The sequence below is a fragment of the Pristis pectinata genome, chromosome 8, assembly GCF_009764475.1.
Source record: "Pristis pectinata isolate sPriPec2 chromosome 8, sPriPec2.1.pri, whole genome shotgun sequence".
Taxonomy (NCBI): domain Eukaryota; kingdom Metazoa; phylum Chordata; class Chondrichthyes; order Rhinopristiformes; family Pristidae; genus Pristis; species Pristis pectinata.
The window spans coordinates 40,642,587-40,667,474 of NC_067412.1; the positions used below are offsets into that span (position 1 = coordinate 40,642,587).

General features: G+C 42.3%; 1 protein-coding gene and 1 long non-coding RNA gene across 5 annotated transcripts in view; one reads left to right on the forward strand and one right to left on the reverse strand.

Moving 5' to 3' along the window:
- Positions 1–24,888, reverse strand: part of ints1 (integrator complex subunit 1) — a 116,565-nt gene that overhangs the window by 70,207 nt on the left and 21,470 nt on the right. For all 4 annotated transcript variants that reach the window (XM_052022403.1, XM_052022404.1, XM_052022405.1 and 1 more), the window contains exons 14-21: positions 23,068–23,145; positions 17,893–18,050; positions 15,315–15,411; positions 14,293–14,384; positions 12,951–13,011; positions 10,469–10,666; positions 8,880–9,009; positions 6,521–6,700 (exon numbers count right to left, since the gene is read on the reverse strand). In XM_052022403.1, the coding sequence (XP_051878363.1) occupies positions 6,521–6,700; positions 8,880–9,009; positions 10,469–10,666; positions 12,951–13,011; positions 14,293–14,384; positions 15,315–15,411; positions 17,893–18,050; positions 23,068–23,145 (994 nt within the window). The remainder of the gene's footprint in view (positions 1–6,520; positions 6,701–8,879; positions 9,010–10,468; positions 10,667–12,950; positions 13,012–14,292; positions 14,385–15,314; positions 15,412–17,892; positions 18,051–23,067; positions 23,146–24,888) is intronic.
- LOC127573866 (uncharacterized) lies at positions 1,569–14,302 on the forward strand. Its single transcript, XR_007956821.1, has 3 exons — positions 1,569–1,587; positions 6,577–6,713; positions 14,217–14,302. It is a non-coding gene; the product is annotated as an uncharacterized LOC127573866 (long non-coding RNA).

Consider the following 24,888-nt stretch of genomic DNA (forward strand, 5'->3'; position numbering starts at 1 on the left):
CTCAAGGGAAAAGCAAACACAATTGGCTCAAACAAGCATGTAAGCTGCAGCTGCTCTGTCAGAGGTTAAATGGTTTTAGAAGGGTCAAGCATATCTCTTGTCTACAAAACTTGGGACAAATTATAAAAAACCTCAGCCAACCTCTTCATAAGGCCAGGACACACACAGTGAATGGCAGAGGCCTAAGGAGTGTTGTTGAACTGAGTTAGGGGCTAGAAATACATAGTTCTCTGAAAGCAGCAACACAGGATGGTGAAGGAGTACAGCACACTTGCCTTCATTGGCTGAGGCATTGAATACAAGAGTTGGAACATACAAAGCGTTGGTTAGACCACACTTTGTGTGCCATTCTGGTAACCAGGCTATGGGAACAATGTGATTACGCTAAAGAGGGTGCAAAAAAGATTCACAAGGATGTTACAGGGACTGGAGGGCTTGAGTTTATAAGGAGAGACTGGATAGGCTGGGACTCTTCCCTGGAGCAAAGGAGACTGAGGGGTGAACTAATAGAGGTTTATAAAATCATGAGAGCATAGCTGGGGTAGATAAAAGTCTTTTTCTCAGGGTAGAGGTGTCTAAAGCTATGGGGCATAGGTTTAAAGTGAGAGAGGAAACATTTAATGGGGACGTGAGGGGCAAGTTTTTCCCACACAAAGGCTGGTGGGTAAATGGAACGAACTGCCAGAGGAGGTGATAGAGGCAGATACAATTACAACAATTAAAAGACATTTAGATATAAATAGACATTTGGTACATGGATAGAAAAGATTGAGGGGGGTATGGGCGAAACACAGGCAAATAGGTCCAGCTTAGATAGGGATCTTGTCGGGCATGGACCAGTTGGGCTGAAGGGCCCATATCTGTGCAGGATAACTCCATGACTCTACAACCACAGTAGAAAATGGGCCCCGTGAAAACTTTCAAACCACCGAGCCAGTGCTGACCATCAACCACCTTCCTACACTAATCCCATTTTTTTTTATTCTCCCCACATTCTCATCAATTCCAGCAAGATTCTACCACTCACCTACACACTAGGTGCATTTACAGTGGCCAATCCCCATGAGCAGTACTGCAGCTGCTCAAGAAGGTGGCTTATCACCACGTTCTCAGTGGCAGTTATGGTTGGACAATAAATACAGAGCTTGCCAGCAATGCCTAGATCCCAAATAAGAACAAGTAAATAAAAATAACATATTAGCAGCAGTTCCCTCTCAGGTCGGGTGAGTGTATTTCAAAAGCTTGTGTGTTTTGCGGGCTTTTCTTTTACAGAAGGAGCCAGGCAGCCGTTGGAGCAGCAGTTCCCTTTCAGGTCCGGTGAGTGTATTTCAAAAGCTTGTGTGTTTTGCGGGCTTTTCTTTTACAGAAGGAGCCCGGTGGCCGTTGGAGCAGCAGTTCCCTTTCAGGTCCGGTGAGTGTATTTCAAAAGCTTAATAAGTGGAGGGCAACTGAAGGGTTAAACAGAGTGTTGAGTGCTTGATTATTGGGAGTGTGTACTTGAGGTAATTGGCAGAGACAAATATAAGGAGGAGTAACTGAAGAGGAGTGGCTCAGGGTAAGAGTGGAGCTTTGACTTAAGAGGCTGAGGTAAGAGCTTGCTCCCAGAGAGGTAAGGCTGATAAGTTCCTTTAATTAATTTAGGAGTAGGTAGTGATGGCAGCAGCTAGGGTGGTCATGTGTTCTGTATGTGGGAAGTCAGGGACAGCACACTTGTCCCTGATGACTATACCTGTAAAAGGTGCATTCAGCTGCAGCTCCTGACAAACTGAGTTAGGGAACTGGAGCTGGATGAATTCTGGATCATTTGTCAGGCAGAGGCAGAAATAGACAGGAGTTTCAGGGAGATAGTCACTACTAAAAGTCAGGAGGCAGGTAGCTGGGTGACTGTTGGGAAAGGGTATAGATTGAAAGAGCAGAGCACCCCTGTGGCTGTTCCCATCAACAATAAGTATACTGTTTGACACTGCTGGTGGGGATGACCTACCAGGGACAAGCTGCAGTGGTTGTGTCTCTGGCACTGAGATGGGATCCTTGACTCAAAGGAAGGTGGGAAAAGAGGAGAGCAGTAGTGATAGGGGATTTGATAGTTAGGGGGACAGATAGGAGGTTCTGTGGGAGAGATTGAGAATCCTGGATGGTCTGGTGCCAGGGTCTGTGATATCTCAGATTGAGTTCTTGATATTCTCAGGAGGGAGGGTGAGCAGCCAGATGTTGTGGTCCATGTAGGGACCAATGATGTGGATAAGAAAGAGTAGGAGGTCCTGCAAAGAGTTCAGAGAATTAGGTGCAAAGTTGAAGGACAGGACCTCCAAGGTTTCAATCTCAGGATTACTACCCATGCCATGAGCTAATGAGGCTAGAAATAGGAGGATTGTGCAGCTAAATAAGTGGCTAAGGAATTGGTGCAGGAGGGTGGGCTTCATGTTTCTAGACAGTTGGGCTTCCTTCCAGGGAAGTTGGGACCTGTTCTGACAGGATGGTTTGCACCTGAACTGGAGGAGGACTAACCTACTTGTGGGTAGGTTTGCTAGTGCTGCTCTGGGGGGTTTAAACTAGATTTGCAGGGGAGGGGAACCAGAGTGTTAGAGCAGATAGTGAGGTGGTGGAGGAAAAAAGGTCATGTGAGGACTGCAGGTATCGATAGAAATGTTCTCAGGTGCATCTATTTCAATGCAAAAAGTACTATAGGTAAGTCAGATGAGTTTAAGGTGTGGATTGGCATGTGGGATTATGACATTATTGCTATGCCCACAGATGTGGCCTGACCTGAGTATTTCCAGCACTTTGTTTTTTAAGATTTCTGCTATCTGCAGCTTTTTTTGGGCCCTACTCTTTCCATGGTTACCTTGTTGACCTTAATATAATTACAATATGCTGTGGAATTTTTGTGCCCCTCTTTGCCATCCTAATTTTTTTAAGCACCTTCCTACATTCTGTAGTCTTCTGAAGGGCCTCTCCATTTTCAGTGCTCCAGACTTACCAGATGCTTTTTTAATCCAATCTTTGATATTTGTTAACATCTAGGATTCCTTAGACTAGTTGTCCTTGCCTGTTCACCTAGGAAAACATTGGCCCTGAACTCTTAATTATTTCACTTTTAAATGACTCCTGCTTGTTGGATGTAAACTTAAGTAGCTGCTCCCAGTCTACTGCCAGGTCCTGTCCTATGGTATTGCAATTGGCCTCCCACCCACCACACCCACCCCCACCCCCCCCCCCCCAATCCTAAACCTTAATTTCCAGTTTGTCCTTATCCTTTTCATAACTACCCTAAAACCTACAAAGTTATGGTTACTATTCTTTGGAGCGTAGGAGGATGAGGGGTGACCTCACAGAAGTTTATAAAATCATGAGGGGTATGGATAAGGTGGACAATCATAGTCTTTTCCCCAGGGTTGGGGAGTCCATAACTAGAGGGCACAGATACAAGATAAGAGGAGAGATTTAAAAGAGACCGGAGAGATAACTTCTTTACACAAAGGGTAGTGTGTACCTGGAATGAGCTGCCAAAGGAAGTGGTCAAGGTGGGTACAGTTGCAATGTTTAAGAGGCATTGGGATAGGTACATGGAGGAAAGGGGCCTGGAGGGTTATGGGCCAACTACAGGCAACTGGGACTAGCAGGAAGGATGCTGTGGTTAGCATGGACCAGTTGGGGCCAAAGGGCCTGTTTCCGTGCTGTATTACTGACTTTATGACAATTAGTGAGACTTGGATGCAGGAAGGGCAGGACTGGCAGCTTAATGTTCCGGGGTTCCGTTGTTTCAGACATGATAGAGGGGGAGGGATGAAAGGGGGAGGAGTGGCATTACTAGTCAGGGAAAATATCACAGCTGTGTAGACAGGACAGCCCAGAGGGCTTGTCTACAGAGGCCATATGGGTGGAGCTGAGGAATAGGAACAGTGTGGCCACACTAATAGGGTTGTATTGTAGACTGCCCAATAGTCAGAGGAAATTGGAGGAACAAATCTGTAGTGAAATAGCAGACCGATGTAAGAAACAAAGTTGTAATAGTAGGGGATTTTAACTTTCCACATTGACTGGGACTCCCACACTGAAAGGGCTGGATGGCTTGGAATTTGTCAAATGTGTTCAGGAAAGTTTTCTAAATCAATATATAGAGGTACCAATGAGAGAGAATGTAATACTTGATCTCCTATTAGGGAACCAGACAAGTCAGGTGACAGAAGTATGTGTAGGTGAGCATTTTGGGTCCAGTGACCATAATGTCACTAGTTTCAAGTTAATTATGGATAAGGACAGGTCTGGTCCTTGGGTTGAGGTTCTAAATTGGAGAAACGCCAATTTTGTGGAAATGAGAGAGGACCTAGGAAAAGTGGATTGGGATAAGTTTTCTGGCAAGGATGGGTTCAGTAAGTGGAAGGCCTACAAGGGTGAAATTTTGAGAGTGCAGAGTTTGCATGTTCCTGCCAGGATTAAAGGCAAAATTAACAAGCAGAGGGAACCTTGGTTTTCTAGGGATATTGGTGATCTGGTTAAGAAAAAGGTGTATAGCAGGTATAGGCAATTAGGAACAAATGAGGTACTTGAAGAGTATAGAACAAGAAAGAAAATTCCTAAAAAAAAAGAAATCAGGAAGGCAAAAAAGACATGAGGTTGCCTTGGCAGACAATGTGAAGGTAAACCCAAAAGGTTTCTATGTGTATATTAAGAGTAAAAGGATAGTGAGGGACAAAATGATCCCCTAGAAGATCAGAGTGGTCGTTTATGTGTGGAGCCTCAGGAGATGGGGGAGATCTTAAACAGTTTTTTGCATCAGTATTTACTGAGGAAACTGGCATAGTGGATATGGAAGGAAGGGAAACAGGCAATAGTGTCATGGAACACATAGAGATTAAAGAGGAGGTGCTTGCTGCTTTACAGCGAATAAAGGTAGATAAATCTCCCAGGCCTGATAAGATATTTCCTCTGACATTGAGAGAGACTAGTGTAGAAATTTCAGGGGCCCTGACAGATATATTTAAAATGTCCTTAGCCATGGGTGTGGTGCCAGAGGACTGAAGGGTAGCTCATGTTGTTCCATTGTTTAAAAAAGGATCTAAAAGTAAACCAGGTAATTACAGGCCAGTGAGCTTAACATCAGTAGTGGGTAAATTATTGGAAGGTGTTCTGAGAGATGGGATATACAAGTATTTGGATAGCCAAGGGCTGATTAGGGATAGTCAGCATAGCTTTGTGCGTGGTAGATCGTGTTTAATGAATCTTGTGGAGTTTTTCAAGGAGGTTACCAAGAAAGTAGATGAAGGAAAAGCTGTGGATGTTGTCTACATGGACTTTAGTAAGGCCTTTGACAAGGTCCCACATGGGAGGTTAGTTCAGAAGGTTCAGGCACTAGGTATCCATGGAAAGGTTGTAAACTGGATTTGAAATTCTGAGTGGGAGAAGACGGTGGTAGTGGATGATTGTTTCTCAGACTGGAGGCCTGTGACTAGTGGTGTGCCTTAGGGATCTGTGCTGGGGTGATTGTTGTTTGTTGTCTATATAAATGATCTAGATGTGGTAAATTGGATCAGCAAGTTTGCTGATGATACTAAGATTGGAGGCGTAGTGGACAGCGAGGAAGGTTTTCAAAGCTTGCAGAGGGATCTGAACCAACTGGAAAAATGGGCCAGAAAATGGCAGATGGAATTTAATGCAGACAAGTATGAGGTGTTGCATTTTGGAAGGACAAATCAAGGGAGGACATACACAGTAAGTGGTGGAGCACTGAGGAGTGCAGAGGAACAAAGGGATCTGGGAGTTCAGATACATAATTCCCTGAAAGTGGCATCACAGGTAGACAGGGTTGTAAAAAAGGCTTTTGGCATCCTGGCATTCATTAAATCAAAGTACTGAGTATAGGAGTTGGGATGTTATGGTGAGGTTGTATAAGGCATTGGTGAGGCCAAATTTGGAGTATTGTGTGCAGTTCTGGTCACCTAACTATAGGAAGGATATTTGTAAGATCGAAAGAGTGCAGAGGAGATTTACTGGAATGTTGCTGGGTCTTCAGGAGTTGAGTTACAGGGAAAGACTGAACAGGTTAGGACTTTATTCCTTGGAGTGCAGAAGAATGAGGGGAGATTTGATAGAGGTTTACAAAATGAAGGGCATAGACAGTTAATGCAAGTAGGCTCTTTCTACCTGGATTATGAGATAAGTACGAGAGGACATGGCTTTAGGGTGAAAGGGGAAAAGTTTAGGGGGAACTTCCTCACTCAGTGGTGGGAATGTGGAACAGGCTGCCATCTGATGTAGTGAATGCGGGCTCACTCTTGAGTTTTAAGAATAAATTGGATAGATACATGGACGGGAGAGGTCTGGAGGGTTATGGACTGGGTGCAGGTAAATGGGACTAGCGGAATACCGTTTCGGCACAGTTTAGAAGGGCCGAATGACCTGTTTTCTGTGCTGTAGTGTTCTATGGTTCTATATGCTGGGTAAGCACAAGACTTTTTTCAGCATTTGCAATTGTCAATATACACATGCTACTTCCCCATTTGGGCAAATGCAGTCTTACCTGTCGTTTCTTGGCCCGCTGTTCTTTGCTCTCCCCCTCATCTTCCTCCTCTGTAGAGGCCACCTCATCAGCAGCATCGTGAAGCAGGAACTCACACAGACACTGGACAGGCAGCACATCCAAGGACCCTTCACTAGACTGTACAAGATCTGCTAACCAGGGCATGGATTGAGACGAAGCCTAGAAGAAAAAGGTAGGAATGGAAAAAATAATGCATTAACAATTTAGCACTTGATATCAAATCTTTTTTAATTAATAACATTTTTTGATTAATATAACATATATAATGGCAAGAGGATCAGTAACCAAAGAATACAGATTTAAGATAACTGACTAAAAAGAAAGCTGGGAATTTAGAATTATGCAGCACAGAAAACAGGATCTTCAAATCCAACTCATCCATGTCACTCAAGTTGCTTAACTGAGCTTGTCCATCTGCCTGCATTTGGCCCATATCCCTCTGAACCTTTCTTATCCATGTACCTATCCAAATATTGTTTAACTATTGCAATAGTACTACTTTCATGAACCACGTGATAATCAGGAATGTCCTGTCTGAAAGAACAGTGAAAATAGATTCTTTTAAAAATAAACCAGACATCTATATTTAAAAGTAAAATATCAGGGCTATGACAGAAAAACAGGGGAGAGTGAAATGAATTGGTTCTTTCAAAAAAAGCAGACACAGGCACAGTGATACAATGATTCTGTTCCACAGTTCAAACCCAAATAGAAACAACAAGCATAGTTTAGGTGCAGTATGCCTGTGGCACAAGGGACTCCAACCTCTCAGGATCATCTGCCTTAATGTTTCAAACCGTTCAACCTCTTCTGGCCACCTCAGAAGGGATGCAGAAATTTTCTCAAAATACAAGCACAATGTTAGGCAAGCTTTCTCCTACTTTCTTCTACATAATCAGAGTCTGACACCTTTGGGACTAATGTCTAAAGTTCTCAGTCCAAAAAGAATTGGAAGCCAACATAAAATGGGAATACTTCAATGAAGTGTTATTTTCAGTGCAGTAAATTTTGATATACTGTAACAGAGCAGTGAAATTTTTTTAAATTTTCTATTTACAGCATGGTAACAGGCCTTTCTGGCCCAATGAGTCCATGCCACCCACTTTAAACCCAATTAACCTACCCATATGTCTTTGCAATGTGGGAGGAAACCAGAGCACCTGGAGGAAACCCACACAGACATGGGAGAACTCGCTCCTTACAGACAGTGACAGGAATCGAACCCCGATCACTGGTGTTGTAACAGTGTCGCACTAACCGCTACACTACCATGCTGCTTAGAGTAAATTTGCCTCTTAGAGTTCCACACTATCCGCATTTAGTACCAAGTGAGATGTTAAATGCTCTGTCTTTATTCAAATCTGCACTCTGAAGAGGTCATCAGGGCAAGTGTTTACAATAAGAGAACAGCAGATGCTTTGGCTCAAGAGGGTTGCAGTCTCACTTCTGACTCAGAAGGTCGGGACTTCAATCTGTACTCCAAAGAACTGAGCACATAATCAAGGCTGACACTTCAGTACCATTGATGTAATGGGAAGGAAATGTACTGTCTGAGGAGTTGTCTTTTGGATGAGACAATAAACTGAGCATGAATATAAATGATCCTTGTACAGTGCTTTGCAAAGGAGCAGGATAGTTGTTTCCAATTTTCTGACCAGCATTTATACTTCAACCCCAATAATTAAAGCATATAGTTTCACGGTTGCTTGGGAAATCTTGCTGTGATTTCCTTCATTGCAATGTTGACTATGCTTCAAAAGTACGGCGATGGTTATGAAGTATCTTTGGAATTACCAGATTCATAGGTAAACAGTAAGTCATTGCCAAGCCCTTTGTCTGAATCTGCCCTATTATATTTGATTTTGCACTAGCTCCATATAAGAATTACCCAATCACTTTGCTTGATGATTACTCATTCCAAAGGCTGCCATGGCCCCTGCATATACATAAGGAAATAGCAGCAGGATCAGGCCATTTGGCCCTTCAAGCCTCTTCTGTGCCCTCAATTCCCTGATCTTTCAAATATTTACCTACTTCCTCTTTAAATACCCTCAATGATCTACCCTCCACAACCCTCTGGGTAGAGAATTCCAGAGATTCACCATCCACTGAAAAGAAGTTCCTATATACCTCATTTTTAAGTGACGCACCCACTGCTTCCCCCCCATCTTGTAACTGTCTCCTCGTTTGAGATTCTTTCACCAGTAGCAACACTTGAAAAGTAATCCTTTGGCTGAGATATATTTTAAATGCAGAGGATGTGAAAGATACTATTTGCATGTTGGTTCTGTCCATCTGTAAATGGTTCCTATTGCCTGTCAAAGCCATGCTCACTCACCTGCCTCTGAATGATACTTAGCAGGAAGTCAGGATGGCGACTACGACACAGCAGGTGGCCAAGGCGTAGGGACTGATTCAAGCTCTTTAGCTGCTCGAGAACATGTGGAGGTGGCCGGCGGGGGGGACCCCTGAAGGGGAGAGAATCAGTTAGTAAATCAGGAACTGACAAACGTATTCACAAAGACAGAAAGGGGGGGGGGAATTTATCCTTGGTCACTAACACTAAATATCCAAGCAAGCATCAGCCACTGGTTGTACACACCTCTACACATTCAGACTTCAATGTCAGTGAATGTGCAGAGGCAAGTACAACCAGTGGCAAATAGTCCTGCTTGCATTGAGGACCACTCATGTTTCTTCCCCAATGTGTCTTCTCTAAAATAATAAAAATTCTTGCAAATGATGGAAATCCAAACAAAAATAGACAATGCTGGAAAGATGCAGCAGGGCAGGCAGCAAGAGAAACAAAATCCATGTTTTAGGTCGAAGACCCCCCACCACCACCACAGATGCTGCCTGACCTGCTGAGTGATTCCAGTATTTCCTGTTTTTGTCTTGAGCTTATCAGACTAAAGAACATACTGTACCTAAGTATCACCTCTGAGATCATCATAAAACTTTGAAAGCAGACCAGCACCAGGCTGTCAACAAAAATTTCCACTCATTTCTTGCACATGTTTACACAGCTCTCCTTTGTACTTTCCATTGTTTCCCCACACCTCACCCAGAACTGAAGACAAGCCCAAACTGTCCAGTCTTTCTTTTTAATTGTACCCTCAGTAACATTCTACTGGTAACTTTTTTCTGTAGAAAGCTAACTGTATTTCAGTCCTGTAGCCTGACAGCAACAGCTGAGAAGAGGAATTTGTCTAATTTATGTGCTGAATTTACATGAAAGAATGCCCTTCATGTGACACTTTAGTAGCTTATCATCCAGAATTAACCCCTTAAACCTTCATTGCCAGCATCACTTGAGCTCCATGGAGTAAGTGTATAGCAACTGTAGCAATTTGCAAAGGCTTCTTCAACAACAGCTCCCAAACACACAACCTCTACAATCCATGGCAAGGCTACTGGATATGTGGGAACTTCAAGTTCCATTACAAGTCATGCCACCCTGACTTGCAAATATGCCCTTCCTTTATCATCTCTAGGTTTAAATATAGCTGCTCCCCAACTGACAGAGTGCCTTCTGCAGACTGCTGTTGTTCAGATGGCTCACAACTGCCTCCTATTGGCTAATTCAGGAAGGGCAATAAATGCCATCAATACCCACATCCAATGGAAGAGTTTAAAAGTATAAATATACTGAGGTCAATTGTCCTCAACAGTCCTGTATTAGGAGGTCAGGGGCAAAAAAAAACAGGATTCCCAAACACTGATTTCTATCTATACTGGCAAACCTCAACAGACATGGTTAGAGCTATAATGCACTCTCAGGTTAACTAGCTAGCAAGTGTTACATTTAGCCTGATGAGGGGTAAGCACCAGAAGAACATGAAAGACAATTGATTGAGGTCAGTGACAACTATACACTCTCATTCACTGAGGGACAGTCAATTCTGGCGCTCCTTGCCCAAAACTCACTGTGGGTCGAGGCTGGTCAGCTGCGATAGCAGCAGGCTGTTGCTTTCTGTGATAGTCTGCTTTGTTGATGCAGCAGCTAGATGGCTCTCAAAAGCCAAAATCTCCTGCTTCTCTCTCTGCGACATCTGCAGCTCGCGGGTGATCATTTCATTTCGGGTTTCCTCATCTGTCACAGTGCACTGAGGGTAAGAGAAGTTGCTGAAAGGAGAAAGGCAAAAATATTATACAGTCTTGAACATGATTACATCACCTTTCTGGTTCTTGGCCTCTTTGATATTCTCTCATGTTTCAGAGCATTGGAGCTTTGGCATCTTTTCCAGAGAATGACTGGAAAGCAAAAAAACTGTACTCGCTGGAAAAGTGAAATAAAAACAGAATGCTGGAGATACTCGGGTCAGGCAGCATCTGTGGATGCAGCATTGCTACCTGAAATGTTGACTGTCCATTTCTCCCTACAACTGTTGCTTGACCCATTGAGTTCCTCCAGCTTCTTGATTGTTGCTCCAGATTCCAGCATCTGCTGTCTCTTGTCTCCATTTAACATTTTCAGGTTGATCACTTTACATCAGAACCTTTTGATGAAAGGTCATTGGCTTGATATATTAACTCTGTTTCTCTCTCCAAGGATGCTGCTCAATCTAAGTATCTTGAGCATCATCTGGTTTTATGTCAGAGAATGCAGTGTACATTAGCACAAGGGTGGAACATGGCACCACTGCTCACATGTTGAGATTACATAGCTATATGAGAAGAACTGTACAGTAATTGACCACTGAAACCAAGTGGCTTATTTAGGTGTTTATGCTCCATGTGAGCTACCACACATCCCTTTTAAAGAGCTAGAAACAGAAATATGCAGTTGGCCAGTTAGTATCCATGAAGAACTTGTGAAATTAAGCTGTATGCTTTTTTCTCTCAACTAAAGGATAAATATTATGACCTGTCTCTTTTTAGAATTGCAAACTGATGTGATACATATTGCCACATGCATACCTACAGAAGTGCATGCAAGCATACACACATCCTTTGTGCATGCATGCGTGTACATGGTTCTGGTCACAGACAATGTTTTAATGGTCTTCATGAATAGAAGCTCTACTCTGCTGGTACAAAAGCATTTTAAAATATGGGATGACTGGTTTGTTGTATGAGGAGAAACTGTCCTGAGTTTACAAGAATGAGAGCTAATCTCATCAAAATTCTAATGGGCCTCAACAGAGTAATTGCAGCATTGATTGTTTTCGCTGGTGGTGCTGTCTATAACCAAGGGTCACAATCTCTCAATACAGCTGTACAAGATGTTGGTGAGAGTGCACCTGGAATACTGTGAGCAGTTCTAGTCGCCTGGGTATAGGAAGGATGTCATTAAACGGCAAACGGTGCAGAAAAGATTCATGAGGATGTTACTGGAACTGGAGAGCTTGAGCTATAAGAGATTGGATAGGCTGGGACACTTTTCCCCCTGGAGAGTAGGAGGCTGAGCAGTGACCTTAGATATATAAAATCATGAGGCACATAGATAAGGTGAATGATCAGTCTTTTTCCCAGGGCAGGGGAGTCCAAAACTAGAGGGCATAGGTTTAAGGTGAGAGGGGAAAGAATTAAAAGGGATCAGAGGTGCAACTTTTTCCACAAAGGGTGGTGGGTATATGGATTGAGCTGCCAGAGGAAGTGGTAGAGGTGGGCACAATTAAAAGACATTTAGACAGGTACATTGATAGGAAAGATTTAGAGGGATTTGGGCCAAACTCAGGGAAGTGGGACTAGCTCAAGTAGACAATTTGGGGCCAAAGGGCCTGTTTCCATGCTGTATAATTCTATGACTAAGAGGTCAGTTATTCAGGTCTGAGATAAGAAATTTCTTCACGTAGAGGGTAGTGAATTCCAAAGATTTACTACTTGAAGGCTATGGATGCTCAGTTTCTGAGTATAGTCAAGCCAGAGATAGATACATTTCCAGATGTTAAACAAATCAGTGGATATGAGGTTGGTGCAGGGAATCGGCACTGATGTACATGGTCGGTTGTGACCTTACTGAATGCCAGAGTGGACCTACTCCTGCTTTACTACTTTTGTTTTTAGAAGTTAACCTACAGGTGGTGTCTAGCTTAAGGAGCATAGGACAGCCTCTTGAGAGGATCACAGTCACACTTAATGTGTGTAAAAATCACTTTTGGATATTATTTTCTAATGGAACAAAATTAAAGCTCTCAAGAACTTCACCTGTGGATAACATGCATCAAAATTATAAATGAATTTGTTTAAAAAGTTGTTTATGGTTAACTTGCACAAGATAATCAGGAAGGTCTTCTGTTACTAGAGGTGAGGACACATCCATGTGCCTTTTCTTTCTTCCTCTGTCACCAGAAAGAAGCAGCTCACTTTACATTCCCTCACACACATCAGCACCTACTTTAGGGAGAGGAGCACCTGGACCAAATTTTTCCATGCAAATTTTTAATTCCATGGTAAAGTAACTCACTTTGTCATCACCATTTCCATCAACATCTTCAGGGTGGGGTAACCTTCCCATGCAGCCAGACCTGTAGACAAACACATTTAATTAGTATTCCCTGCATCATTAAAATAAGACAATTCAGATATAAATACTGACATTTTTAATACATTTTCAAACTCCTAATTCAGTTATCCAACATAAAAATATTTCTAAATACTTCACAAAGTGATTATCAGACAAAATTTTGACACTAAGCCAAAGATGGAAATATTATGATAAATCTTTGATCAATTTTTTGGTCACCCAAGTTTTAACCACTATCCTCAAGTTTCTGTCTAGGATCTTCAACCTGAAATGTTAACTGTTCCTTGTTCCAAAGATGCTGCCCGATCTATAGTTTCCAGCATTTTCAGTTTGCATCTTAAAGGACAGGCGGAGGTGGTTAGAGACAGAATTCCAGATACTAAGCCCCCCACTAAGATGCAAACCATTCACCCCATGCTTGTGCCAGTGCTGTTAGCAAGTTAAAGGTAGATGGCAGTGAACTGGATACTCAGCAATCTTTGAGAAGTAGAGTGGCAAACCTCCTACCTGATGATGCCATGCTTGTGGCAAGAGTTCAGTCTATGTGATGTAGTCAAGTCTGCAGAGCAGGCAGGGTTAGCAAGCAGAGAAAGTCTAACAACTTTAAAACCCTTCAAGCAACTGAAATGATTTCATGGAGCAATACATCAATCCTTTTCTCTTGAGTCTTTAAATCTGCACTTACTTTCAGAATATACAACTCCAATAGACAGCTGATTTTTACTTTCTCTTCCTCATTCCCTTCATCAAAGACCATAACTCTCACTTCTATGTAATTGTACAAACTGACAAGTCATCCAGGAGATTATTCTGTGCATCATTAAAGACATTGAGCAGTGGCAGGCTCTGACTCTACATGACATCACAGTCAAGCCAGATTTGATCCTCAATGTTTGCATGCAATGTGCAATACACACCAGAGAACAAATGTTTAACAATGGTCTTTGTAACTACTCCCCCCAAGTTTCAAGCCAAATCACATCACCTCCAATTGCTGCACCTCAAGAGCTCCCAGCACACTAGGAACCAAACCTGGAAACTTCTGCTCTGTGCCACTTGCTCCAACAAACAAAATGAATTTATGTGCATCACCCACACTGCTCTTCCTCACAACAGGCAGTTCCAGTTTGCAAAGGTAAATGCAGTGAATATTAAATCTAACTTGCAAACATTAATAAAGGTTTTTGCATTTTGTTACATCTCCAGGTGCAACACTGTGGAGCTTATAAAGATTTGGTACGCTTTGTGGAAAGCAACATCTCCAGGTCATCTGGAAACTCACCAATATTTTGTGGATTGAAGGCATTTACGACTAATAATAACAGCCAAGCCTTCCAATACAAGGAAGAAATAGCCAGGGCAGGGGGCTGGTACCTGAAGGATTAAGAAAATAATCATTAACATCAAACATCAGAGGGCTACACATCCTGTCATAAGCAAACCTGGCACAGCTCAGTGATGACACTGGTATGTATTATGTTACATGTTACAAGAGGGATAGCTCACATCATTTTCTTGGGGAGAATGTTCAAAGATTCAGACAGCATTTGGGTAAACAATGAAGATTATAACTAGATCAATGTATTATAATGTGCTTTGTATCATATACAAGTACATAATCCAAACTACAAGTCATGTATTTTGCATTATTCTGAAGTTATGCAGGATCATTGCAGGCAAGCTCATAAAACCCTCCCTCCACCTTTGGAGGTACCCCAAGTGCCTCATCAAGGGAGAATTGCAACAGGTGATAAATGGGCAAAAACCATCTGCAATGACCATGAATACACATGTCACAGCACTAGCAGTTTCCATGTATGAGGTTAATCGGTACACAGCTGAATGCTGTTGAACAATGGAGCCTATATGTGCACTTTCTTTGTGACAATCAGTGAATAATTACCAAAAGCAGGCAGGTACTTTCCTATACTCATGCAGGATGACTGTTTAGAAGTCCCAGAATGAGAGAATTTTTTTTAGAAACAGAGCAAGTGGAAGCAGATACTGTACAACCTTCCAAAACTAAAATAAAAGGAGGAAAACCATATCAAATTGGGAAAGAGGAGTGAGGATTTTGGAGTGGAGGGAGGGGTGGGGGAAAGTGGGATTAACAGCACAGCTCTCACAAGCCTAGCAAATATAAACTGAAAGGCCTCTTTCTGTGCTGTAAGACCCTATGAGGCTGAGACCACATAAATCATCAATGCTGATCTTAAAATAGATTTAAGAAGTATCCCCCTGTAAGCTGCTTCTACATTTTAAAATCTAGCTTCATTGTGGATAGGGGAAAGAGTGCAGGCAAACCCTGGTGGCAGCTGAATGTTTTCAGGGTGGTGATAGGTGCAGAGATTCAGAACTGCATCAATCAGCTGAACCCTCTCCACGTGAAGAACTTCCAGATCTGAAAGAGAACAAAATAAGCAGAATTGTTATCATGTTTTACTTCAATAAAAGAAAAATTCCACAGTCAACATAGCATGAGATTCCATTCATCAGAACTCTTAAAAACCTTGAAGTCTGAAGTATTTGTTCAAATCTTCTGTTTTGGATACTTAAAGATGTGCTCCATGTATTTACCACCTTGCATTAGTACTAGCATTTGCTTTATTTTGAAAAAAGATCCAGAGACAAGTGTGTACACACACAGGACTGTCAAATTTGACGGAGAGATATTATGACAAATTTTTGTGCTTTTATAATTGGTCTCAGATTAATGCTGCCACTAAGACAGAAGAATGCTTTGTATATCACATCATTGCTGTAGCCAGTAACTTGAAGTACTGTGCAATGATATCATCTACTATTGACCTGAACTATTTGAATTCAGAAACAGAACCAGGTAGGGATGAGACACTAAAACAAACATGCAGATGTAAAGTACTGGAAGATTTTTATAACCAGAGAAGTGTCAGTGCAGTGACATTACTCAAGGTTATTTTTATGCACAGTTTTATGTGAAGCTAGGCTTGCATGCACAAGCAGGCAAAATTCAAAGTCAGACCTACAGAAGGACAAACAAGAAATGATCTTGCTTCTGGTACTTTGTCAAGTTTCACTTTTACACTAGCACAAACTGAGCTGCACCTTTTTGGGGCTAAAATTATTGCAGGCTTCTTCCACTTCTCAGTTATAACTACAGCATCAGGTCATCATTCCTCTTTACAGATACCAATAACCTGCTGTGCATTTATGACATTAAGGATTTGTTTCTAAATAAAGCAGTCCAGCAATTTGAAAGAAAATTAATCGTGGATTTAATTACACTATTCAACAAAAGTAGACTGAAAAGTCCAGAGGAAACTATTTTTGCCTATATTTTGAATGTACCAATGAAAATACTTTGCCTTAATATTTTTTAAGAGCATCAAATGGAGCAAAGAGTGCACCAAAGGATATGCTAAAATTCTCCTTTTCTATCTTTGTCCATATCTCTTAATCCTCTTCCATTCTATCTTTCTTGCTTTTTCTCCCTCTTCCCCATTCCTCACCAACCCACTGCCCCCTTAGCCACTCTAGCTACCTTGCTGAATCTAAACTCCTACCTCCAAAACTGCAGTTCAGCAAGGAAGATTAAGTAAGTGATAAACACTCTCAGCAATGGGACAGAAGGAAGGAGGAGAATGGAACAGGTCCAGCACGTGGACAAGAGCTGGCACTTGGTGGGTCCCAGAGGTCAGAGCTTCACATGAACAGGGGTAGGGGTAATCGTGGTGCAAGTAGGATCCAAGTTCCAAGGTACTGCATTGGACTTAAAGTGGTTCACAGAAGCCTATGTTGGTATTTTTTTTTAAAGCTTGGGTAACCTGTTTTGATTAATGTATTAAAAAATTGACATTATTCAGCACGATTTTCAGTTACAGAATATGTATCTACTTAATATTTTAATTAATAATATAACTTAGAGGATTAAATTTTGAGGACACTTTGTATAAACTTGGTTTGCAATCCTTTGAGTTGAAGTGATCGAGGAGAAATTTAACTGAAATGTGTAAGAGGGATTCAAGAGGATAGATCAAACAAAACTGTACTCCCTAATTGGGAAGATTCTTCTAACCAAGCATAGCAGGAGAAATCAAAGCATTGTGCAAGTACTTTATGAAATATGATGCAATATACTGATATATCCAGCTTGAATTATTGACTACAAATGAATACAGTCACATTCACAGCTGTAGATTTCCAGTACCCTATATCTACATTGCACATGGAGCTGTTCTTTTACAGGATTGAAGGACACATGCTACACTCTATTGCACCTGATCACAATAGGGTATTTAAAAACAAAATTATTCTGGGCATGTGGGTATCAAATGACAAGGCCTTATGGTACTGAGAAAGTGGTATGGTAGTTCTTCTTGACTGATGCAATCATGTGGCAGAGATGCTCCCATTGTACTGTCTGGGACGAGGATACAGGAACTTAACCTAGTATATTAAAGAAATAACTAATACATCTCCTTCAGCAACAAACAATCTGCTGGAGGAACTCAGCATGTGGAGCAGCATCTATCAGAGGAAAGGAATTGTCAACATTTCAGGTTGAAACCAATGCAAGGTTTTGACCCAATACATTGACAATTCATTTTCTCTGACAGATGCTGCTCGACCCACTGAGTTCCTCCAGCGGATTGTTTATTGCTGCAGATTCCAGTAACTGCAGTCTCTTGTGTGTCTCATATTTCCCTGTCTGGACACTGACTTCGAGGAGAACATGGAAGTAATGGTATTCCTAAGCACTTGTCCAAAGAATTCACTTGTTTTAAAAGTATACCAAGGAAAGCAATCCTCAAACTAATTGCACTTTATCCAAGAATGCAACCAATCTCTACCTAGGGAAGGGTTAAAAATGCCCATCTCAAACACATTAAGTCAATCATCTTACCATCAGCCTGCACCAATGCAGCTCGTTTCACCAGATGGTCAGCTAATTCCATGGCATCAGCCGGCCCCAGAGCCAAGTCCCGTGACAATCCAATGACCAGGATCCGCATCAGTGTGTCCTCCAGGAGCGGGACTTCAGAGCACAGCCGAAGAAAGAAACTAAAAAGGGATGAGGAATTAACAGCTTTCACAGATTCATACACAAGGAGGACATTTAACCCCTCATGCCTGTGCTGATTCTTTATACAGCTACCTAATTAATCTCAATTTCTCTTATCTTTCCCTGTAGCCCTGCTAATTATTCCTTTTTCAAGTATTTATCCAAATTCATTTTGAAAGTTACTATTGAAACCACTTCTATCACCCTTGCAGGCAATGCACTGTAGATCATAACTCACTGCATAAATATTCATTTGCCCCAGTGGATTTTTAACCAATTACGTTAAATTCATCTCCTCTGGATACCAGCTCTCCCAGAAATAGAAATGGCACCTATCTACTCCATTAAAAAAAATTATCTATCACTTAAGTCTTTGAATGTGTTTATTAAATCTAATCATGGCCTTTTGTGCTCTAAGCAAATAATCTTCTTGACTCCGCCCACCACCACAAATTACTGGCAAAAAATTGGAATGTGATCAATTTGCCTCTACGAAGTGCAAAAACGAGCTGCAGGAAGAACGGGGTGATGGGGAGAGGGATGGTTTGGAAAAAAAAGGATCTGGATAGATCAGGAGAGAGAAAGGGTCAGAGGGGGAGCAATTTCTTGTGACTGCTCGAAGTGGAGTTTAGGGACACAAAGATAGTGCAGGAATGGACTTAAGCCTTAAGACTTAAGACCACAGCTGAACTGATCTTGGCTCCACTCCATATTTCTGCTAGATCCCTGAAACCCTCAACCAGCCAAAAATTTATCAGCCCTCACAGTTCTCTGGAGTAGAGAAGTGGAAGGTTATGCACTTTGGCAGGAAGAATAAAGGAGTAGACTATTTTCATAAATCAGAGTTGCAAAGGGACTTGGGAGTCCTGGTACAGGATTCCATTAAAGTTAACTTGAAGGTTGAGTAGGTAGTAAAGAAGGCAAATGCAATGTTAGCATTCATTTTGAGAGGACTAGTCAGGCCCTGACAGTGTACCTGGCCGAGTACTGAAAACTTGTGCCGACCAACTGGCTAGAGTATTCAAGGACATCTTCAACCTCTCACTGCTGTGATCTGAGGTTCCCACCTGCTTCAAAGGGGTAACAATCATTCCGGTGCCCAAGAAGAGCAGGGTGAACTGCCTCAATGACTAATGCCTGGTAGCACTCACATCTACTGTAATGAAGTACTTCAAGAGGTTAGTTATGGTAGAATTAACTCCTGCCTGAGCAAGGACCTGGAACTGCTGCAATTCGCCAACTGTCATAACAGGTCTACAGCAGACGCATCTCACTGGCTCTCCACTCTGCTTTGGAGCACTTAGACAACCACAAAACATACATCATGCTGCTGTCCATCAATTACAGCTTGACATTCAACACCAACATTCCTTCAGTACTTATAACCAAGCTTCAAAACCTGTACCTCCCTCTGCAACTGGATCCTCGACTTCCTCATGGGGAGACCACAGTCAGTGCGGATCAGTAAAAACATCTCCTCCTCCCTGACTATCATCATAGATGCACCTCAAGGATGCGTGCTTAGCCCACTGCTCTACTCTCTCCACACTCATGACTGTGTAGCTAAGCACAGCTCAAACACCATCTATACATTCTATACATTCACCAATGACACCACTGTTGTTAGTAGAATCTCAGATGGCGACGAGGAGGCTTAGAGGAGTGAGATAGATCAGCTGGTTGAGTGGTGTCGCAACAACAACCTCGCACTCAATGTCAGCAGAGACCAAGGAACTGATTGTGGACTTCAGGAAGGGGAAGTCAGGAGAACACACACAAGTCCTCATTGAGGGGTCAGCGGTGGAAAGGGTGAGCAGCTTCAAGTTCCTGGGTGCCAACATCTCAGAGGATCTATTCTGGGCACAACACATTGATGCAATCATGAAGAAGGCACACCAGCAGCTCTACTTTCTCAGGAGTTTGAGATTTGGTATGTCACTAAAGACTCTTACAAATTTTTATGGATGTGTGGTGGAGAGCATTCTGCCCGGTTGCATCACAGCCTGGTATGGAGCCTCCAATGCACAGGATTGCAAGAGGTTGCAGAGGGTTAGAGACTCAGCCAGCTCTATCACGGGCACAATCGAGGACATCTTCAAGAGGCGCTGCCTCAAGAAGGCAGCATCCATCATTAAAGACCCTCACCATCAGGGACGTGCCCTGTTATCGTTACTATGATCAGGGAGGAGGTAAAGAAGCCTAAAGAGCCACACAAAATGATTTAGGAACAACCAATACCAGATTTCTGAATGGTCCATGAACCCATGAACATTCCCTTTGCAACTGGATCCTTGACTTTCTGACCAACAGACCGCAATCATTAAGTATAGGCAGCAACACCCCTGCCACAATTATTCTTAACACTGGTGCCCCACAAGGCTGCATCCTCAATGCCGCTACTCTACTCCCTATGCTCTCATGACTGCGTGGCCAGATTCTGCTCTAACACCATCTACAAGTTTGCAGATGATACCACTGTAGTGGGCTGAATCTCAAATGATGATGAGTCAGAGTACAGGAAGGAGATGGACAGCTTAGTGACATGGTGTCATGACAACAACCTTCCCCTCAATGTCAGCAAAATGAAAGATTTGGTCATTGACTTCAGGAAAGGGGGTGGTGCACATACTCCTGTTTTCATCAACGATGCTGAGGTCAAGAGGGTTGAGAACTTCAAGTTCCTCGGAGTGAACATCACCAATAACCTGTCCTAGTCCATCCAAGTAGTCACCATGGCCAAGAAAGCTCACCAGCACTTCTACTTCCTCAGGAGGCTAAAGAAATTTGGCATGTCCCCCTTGACACTCACCAACTTTAATTGATGCACCATAGAAAACATCCTATCTGGATGCATCATGGCTTGGTATGGCAACTGCTCTGCCTGGGACCGCAAGAAATTGCACAGAGTTGTGGACACAGCCCAGCACATCACAGAAACCAGCCTCCCCCTCCATGGACTGTTTTATACTTCTTGCTGCCTCGGTAAAGCAGCCAGCGTAATCAAAAACCCCACACAACCCAGACGTTCTCTCTTTTCCCCTCTCCCATTGGGCAGAAGATACAAAAGCCCGAGGGTACTGTATCACCAGGCTCAAGGACAGCTTCTATCCCCCTATTATAAGACTACTGAATGGTTCCCTTGTACAATAAGATGGACTCTTGACCTCACAATCTCCCTCATTATGACCTTGCACCTTAGTGTCTACCTGCACTTTCTCTGTAGTTGTGACACTTTACTCTGCATTCTGTATTGTTTTACTACCTCAATGCACTGTGTAATGAATTGATCTGTATGAATAGTATGCAAGACAAGTGTTTCATTATACCTTGGTACATGTGACAATAATAAACCAATTCCAGTACCTCGTTATTCCTTTTTCTTTTGCACTATTTACTTATTTTTGTAATTTATAGATTTTTATGTCTTTGCACTGTACTGCTGCCGCAAAACAAATTTCACATCATACGTCAGTGATAATAAATCTGATTCTGATTCTTTTGATTCTAAAAGCACGTTTATACTGGTGAGGCTTTATGCGACGTTGGTCAGACTGCATTTGGAATATTGTGAGCAATTTTGGGCCCCGTATCTATGGAAAGATGTGTTGGCCCTGGAGAAGGTCCAGAGAAGGTTCATAAGAATGATCCTGGGAATGAAGGTCTTAATGTATGAGGAGCATTTGATGGCTCTGGGCCTGTACTTGATGGAGTTCAGAAGGATGAGGGTGACCTCATTGAATAATGGAAGACCTGGAGAGAATGGATGTGGAAAGGATGTTCCCATTAGCAGGAGAGCCTAGAATCTGAAGGCAAAGCCTCAGAATAAAGGGACGTCCCTTTAGAAATTAGATAAGGAGGAATTTCTTCAGCCAGAGGGTGGTGAATCTGTGGAATTCGTTGTCACAGAGAGCTGTGGAGGCCAAGTCATTGGGTGTATTTAAGGCAGAGATTAATAGGTTCCTGATTGGTAGGGGGATTAATGGGGAAGGGAGAAGGTGGGAGAATGGGGTTGAGAAAGAAAAAATCAGCCATGATTGAATGGCGGAGCAGACTCAATGGGCTGAATGGCCTAATTCTGCTCCTATATCTTATGGTGTTATGGTCTATCCAGAAATTCATGAGCCCACAAAAGTAATTCCTCCTCATGCCTGTCTTAAATAGAGACTCCTTTTTCTGAGACCAAGCCCTTAGACTCCTCTAGTGGAGGAGCATCCTCTCACCTTCTACCCTATGAACCCCCTGAAAATCTTAAATGATTCAACAAGTTCACGACTTTTTCTTCTAGACTCCAATTAGTACAAGCCCAACCCTTCATACCAAAAATCAATCTAGTGAGCCTTCTCTGAGCCACCTCCATTGCAACTATCTGCCTTATGTAAAAGATAACCAGATATACAAGTGAGCATTTCAGATTCATTATGAAAATGAAACTATTCTTCATCCGCACAGGTAGTGAACATTACCAGGTAATGGGCCCTCCATCAGTATTTGGTAAGGAAGTATCACTAAATAGCCCAGCCCAGTCCTGCTCTGGATACCAGATGGCTTCCTTACTCAGAGCATTTAAGACCCTATTGTACAACTGCCGAGACACAATAACACAGCAGAGACAGAAATGAAATTTTTGCTTGTGCAAAAATGGGGCGGCACGGTAGCATAGCGGTTAGCGAGACGCTATTACAGCGCCATCGATCGGGGTTCGACTCCCGTCGCTGTCTGTAAGGAGTTTGTACATTCTCCCATGTCTGCGTGGGTTTCCTCCGGGTGCTCCGGTTTCCTCCCACATTCTAAAAGACGTACAGGTAAGGTCAATTTGGGTTTAAAATTGGCGGCACGGACTCGTTGGGCTGGAAGGGCCTGTTACCACGCTGTAAATAAAATTTTTACAAAAATTTAAAAATTTGAACAGTAACTAAAGTCATAAGATGATGCTGGAAATGCTTCAGCAGCATGGTGTGAGGGAACTGTGCTTATACACCCCGGGAGTGCGGAAATGATTGGAAATAAAGTGCTTACTTTCTGTCACTTTCTGGAGGCCAGTTATCCCATTTGTAGTATGTCTCTGGCTGTTCGGTGAAAAGCACCTTATGCAAACTGCAAAGAAGATAGTTAAAGTTTGTTTAAAAAAAAATGGGCACATAATATCATGCAAGACCATATAATCTACCAAGCACAGCCCACTTAAAATTGCAATAGAAATACAATCTACTAAACGGATTATGTTCCTTAGAACAGTGGGTCTGGGAGACATTTCCTCCCACAGGCAGGTATTCCAGCTTGGACCACTTTACAACATGGTTGCAAACACAGCCTGCCCCAACCGTCCGACCAACCTCCACCAACCGCCAACGCCCCCATCACAACATGCTAATTAGTGCAAACAGAAAATGCTAAAAATTCCAAGTTAATCCTCCGCATCATAGGGGAAAAGAAATTCCCTTCTTTTGACATACAAAATCACTTGCAACAATATCCCTTTGTCATCACTCACTGTGATGTTTTGAAAACTGCACTCGTCCCAATGTCTCCCAGAAAAGATGCCGAATGTGAAATTGATTCCAACAGTATAAAGTGGGAACTGCTTTAGCTAAAAAAAACGTCAGAAGAAGAGTTGGTCTTTTGTCCTTCAAGCCTTTCCCACAGATGAACAGATCATAGCTGATCTGGAACCTAATGCCTTGCACTTGCCATTTTCCAATAACCTTTAATCTATTAATCCTGGAATTAAATTAACAATTTATTTAATATCAATTGCTACCAGCAGACCATAGTTGTAAGTTTCTACCCCTGTGTATGTCAAAGCATTTCCAAACTTCATTCCTGGATGGCCTAGGACTACTTTTTTTTAAAACCACTGACCCAGTCTCAGAATCCCCAAACTGTGGTAATAATTTTCTTTATCTACCTTTGGTTCCCTTTTAATACTTCAGAATTTCAATTAAACCACTCAATCTACTGAATTATAGGAAACACAGCCTAAGTTTCTGTAACCTCTCTTTATGTTTTAACATTTGGAGTTCAGATATCATTGTGGTAAATCTGCAAGGTATTTCCAAGTCCAAAGCATTCTTCTTGCGATGTGCTGCGTTAAACCATTGATAGCCAAATATAAAAATGTGGACAGTTGCAGCCCCAACACACATCCTTGCTGTCAAAGATTCCTGAAGTTTGAGATCACGCCTTTATCGTTATTCTCTCTTCCTGCTGCTTAGCCAATAAACAAGTCAGTACATTGCCTTTAGTTCCATAAGCTTCAAATTTAGTTAACAATCTCTACTGAGGGACTTTATTAAGTCATTTCTGGGAGTCTGTTGGGATAACATCGAGAGCCATTCCCCGTCTCCTGCTTTAATATTCTCTTCAAAAATATCAATTAGCTTTTTCAGGCATGATCTACTCCCACTGCAGATCAATAGAAATCCTTCCATATGTTCTGCCGCTCTGCCCTTAATCACAAACTAGCAATTTCCCAATTACAGTTAAGTCAATTGATCCACATACCTCTGGTTTCCCTCTCTCAACTTTCTTAAATAGAGTATGCTAATCTAACAGAATAAATCAAGAGAACTTTGAAATCCTGGGATAGAAACTAACTGGTCTTGATAATCTGCCACTCTTAAGTGCCACTGTTTTATTTAAGACTGAAGATCCAGAAAAAGGGTCTCGACCCGAAACGTCAAATGTCCATTTCCTTCCACAGACGCTGCCTGGCCCGCTGAGTTCTTCCGTCAGTTTGATTTTTGCTCCAGATTCCAGCACCTACAGTCTCTTGTGTCTCTAGACTCCCCTGCCCTGGGATAAAGATTCTGTCTATCTACTCTATCCATGCCCTTCATA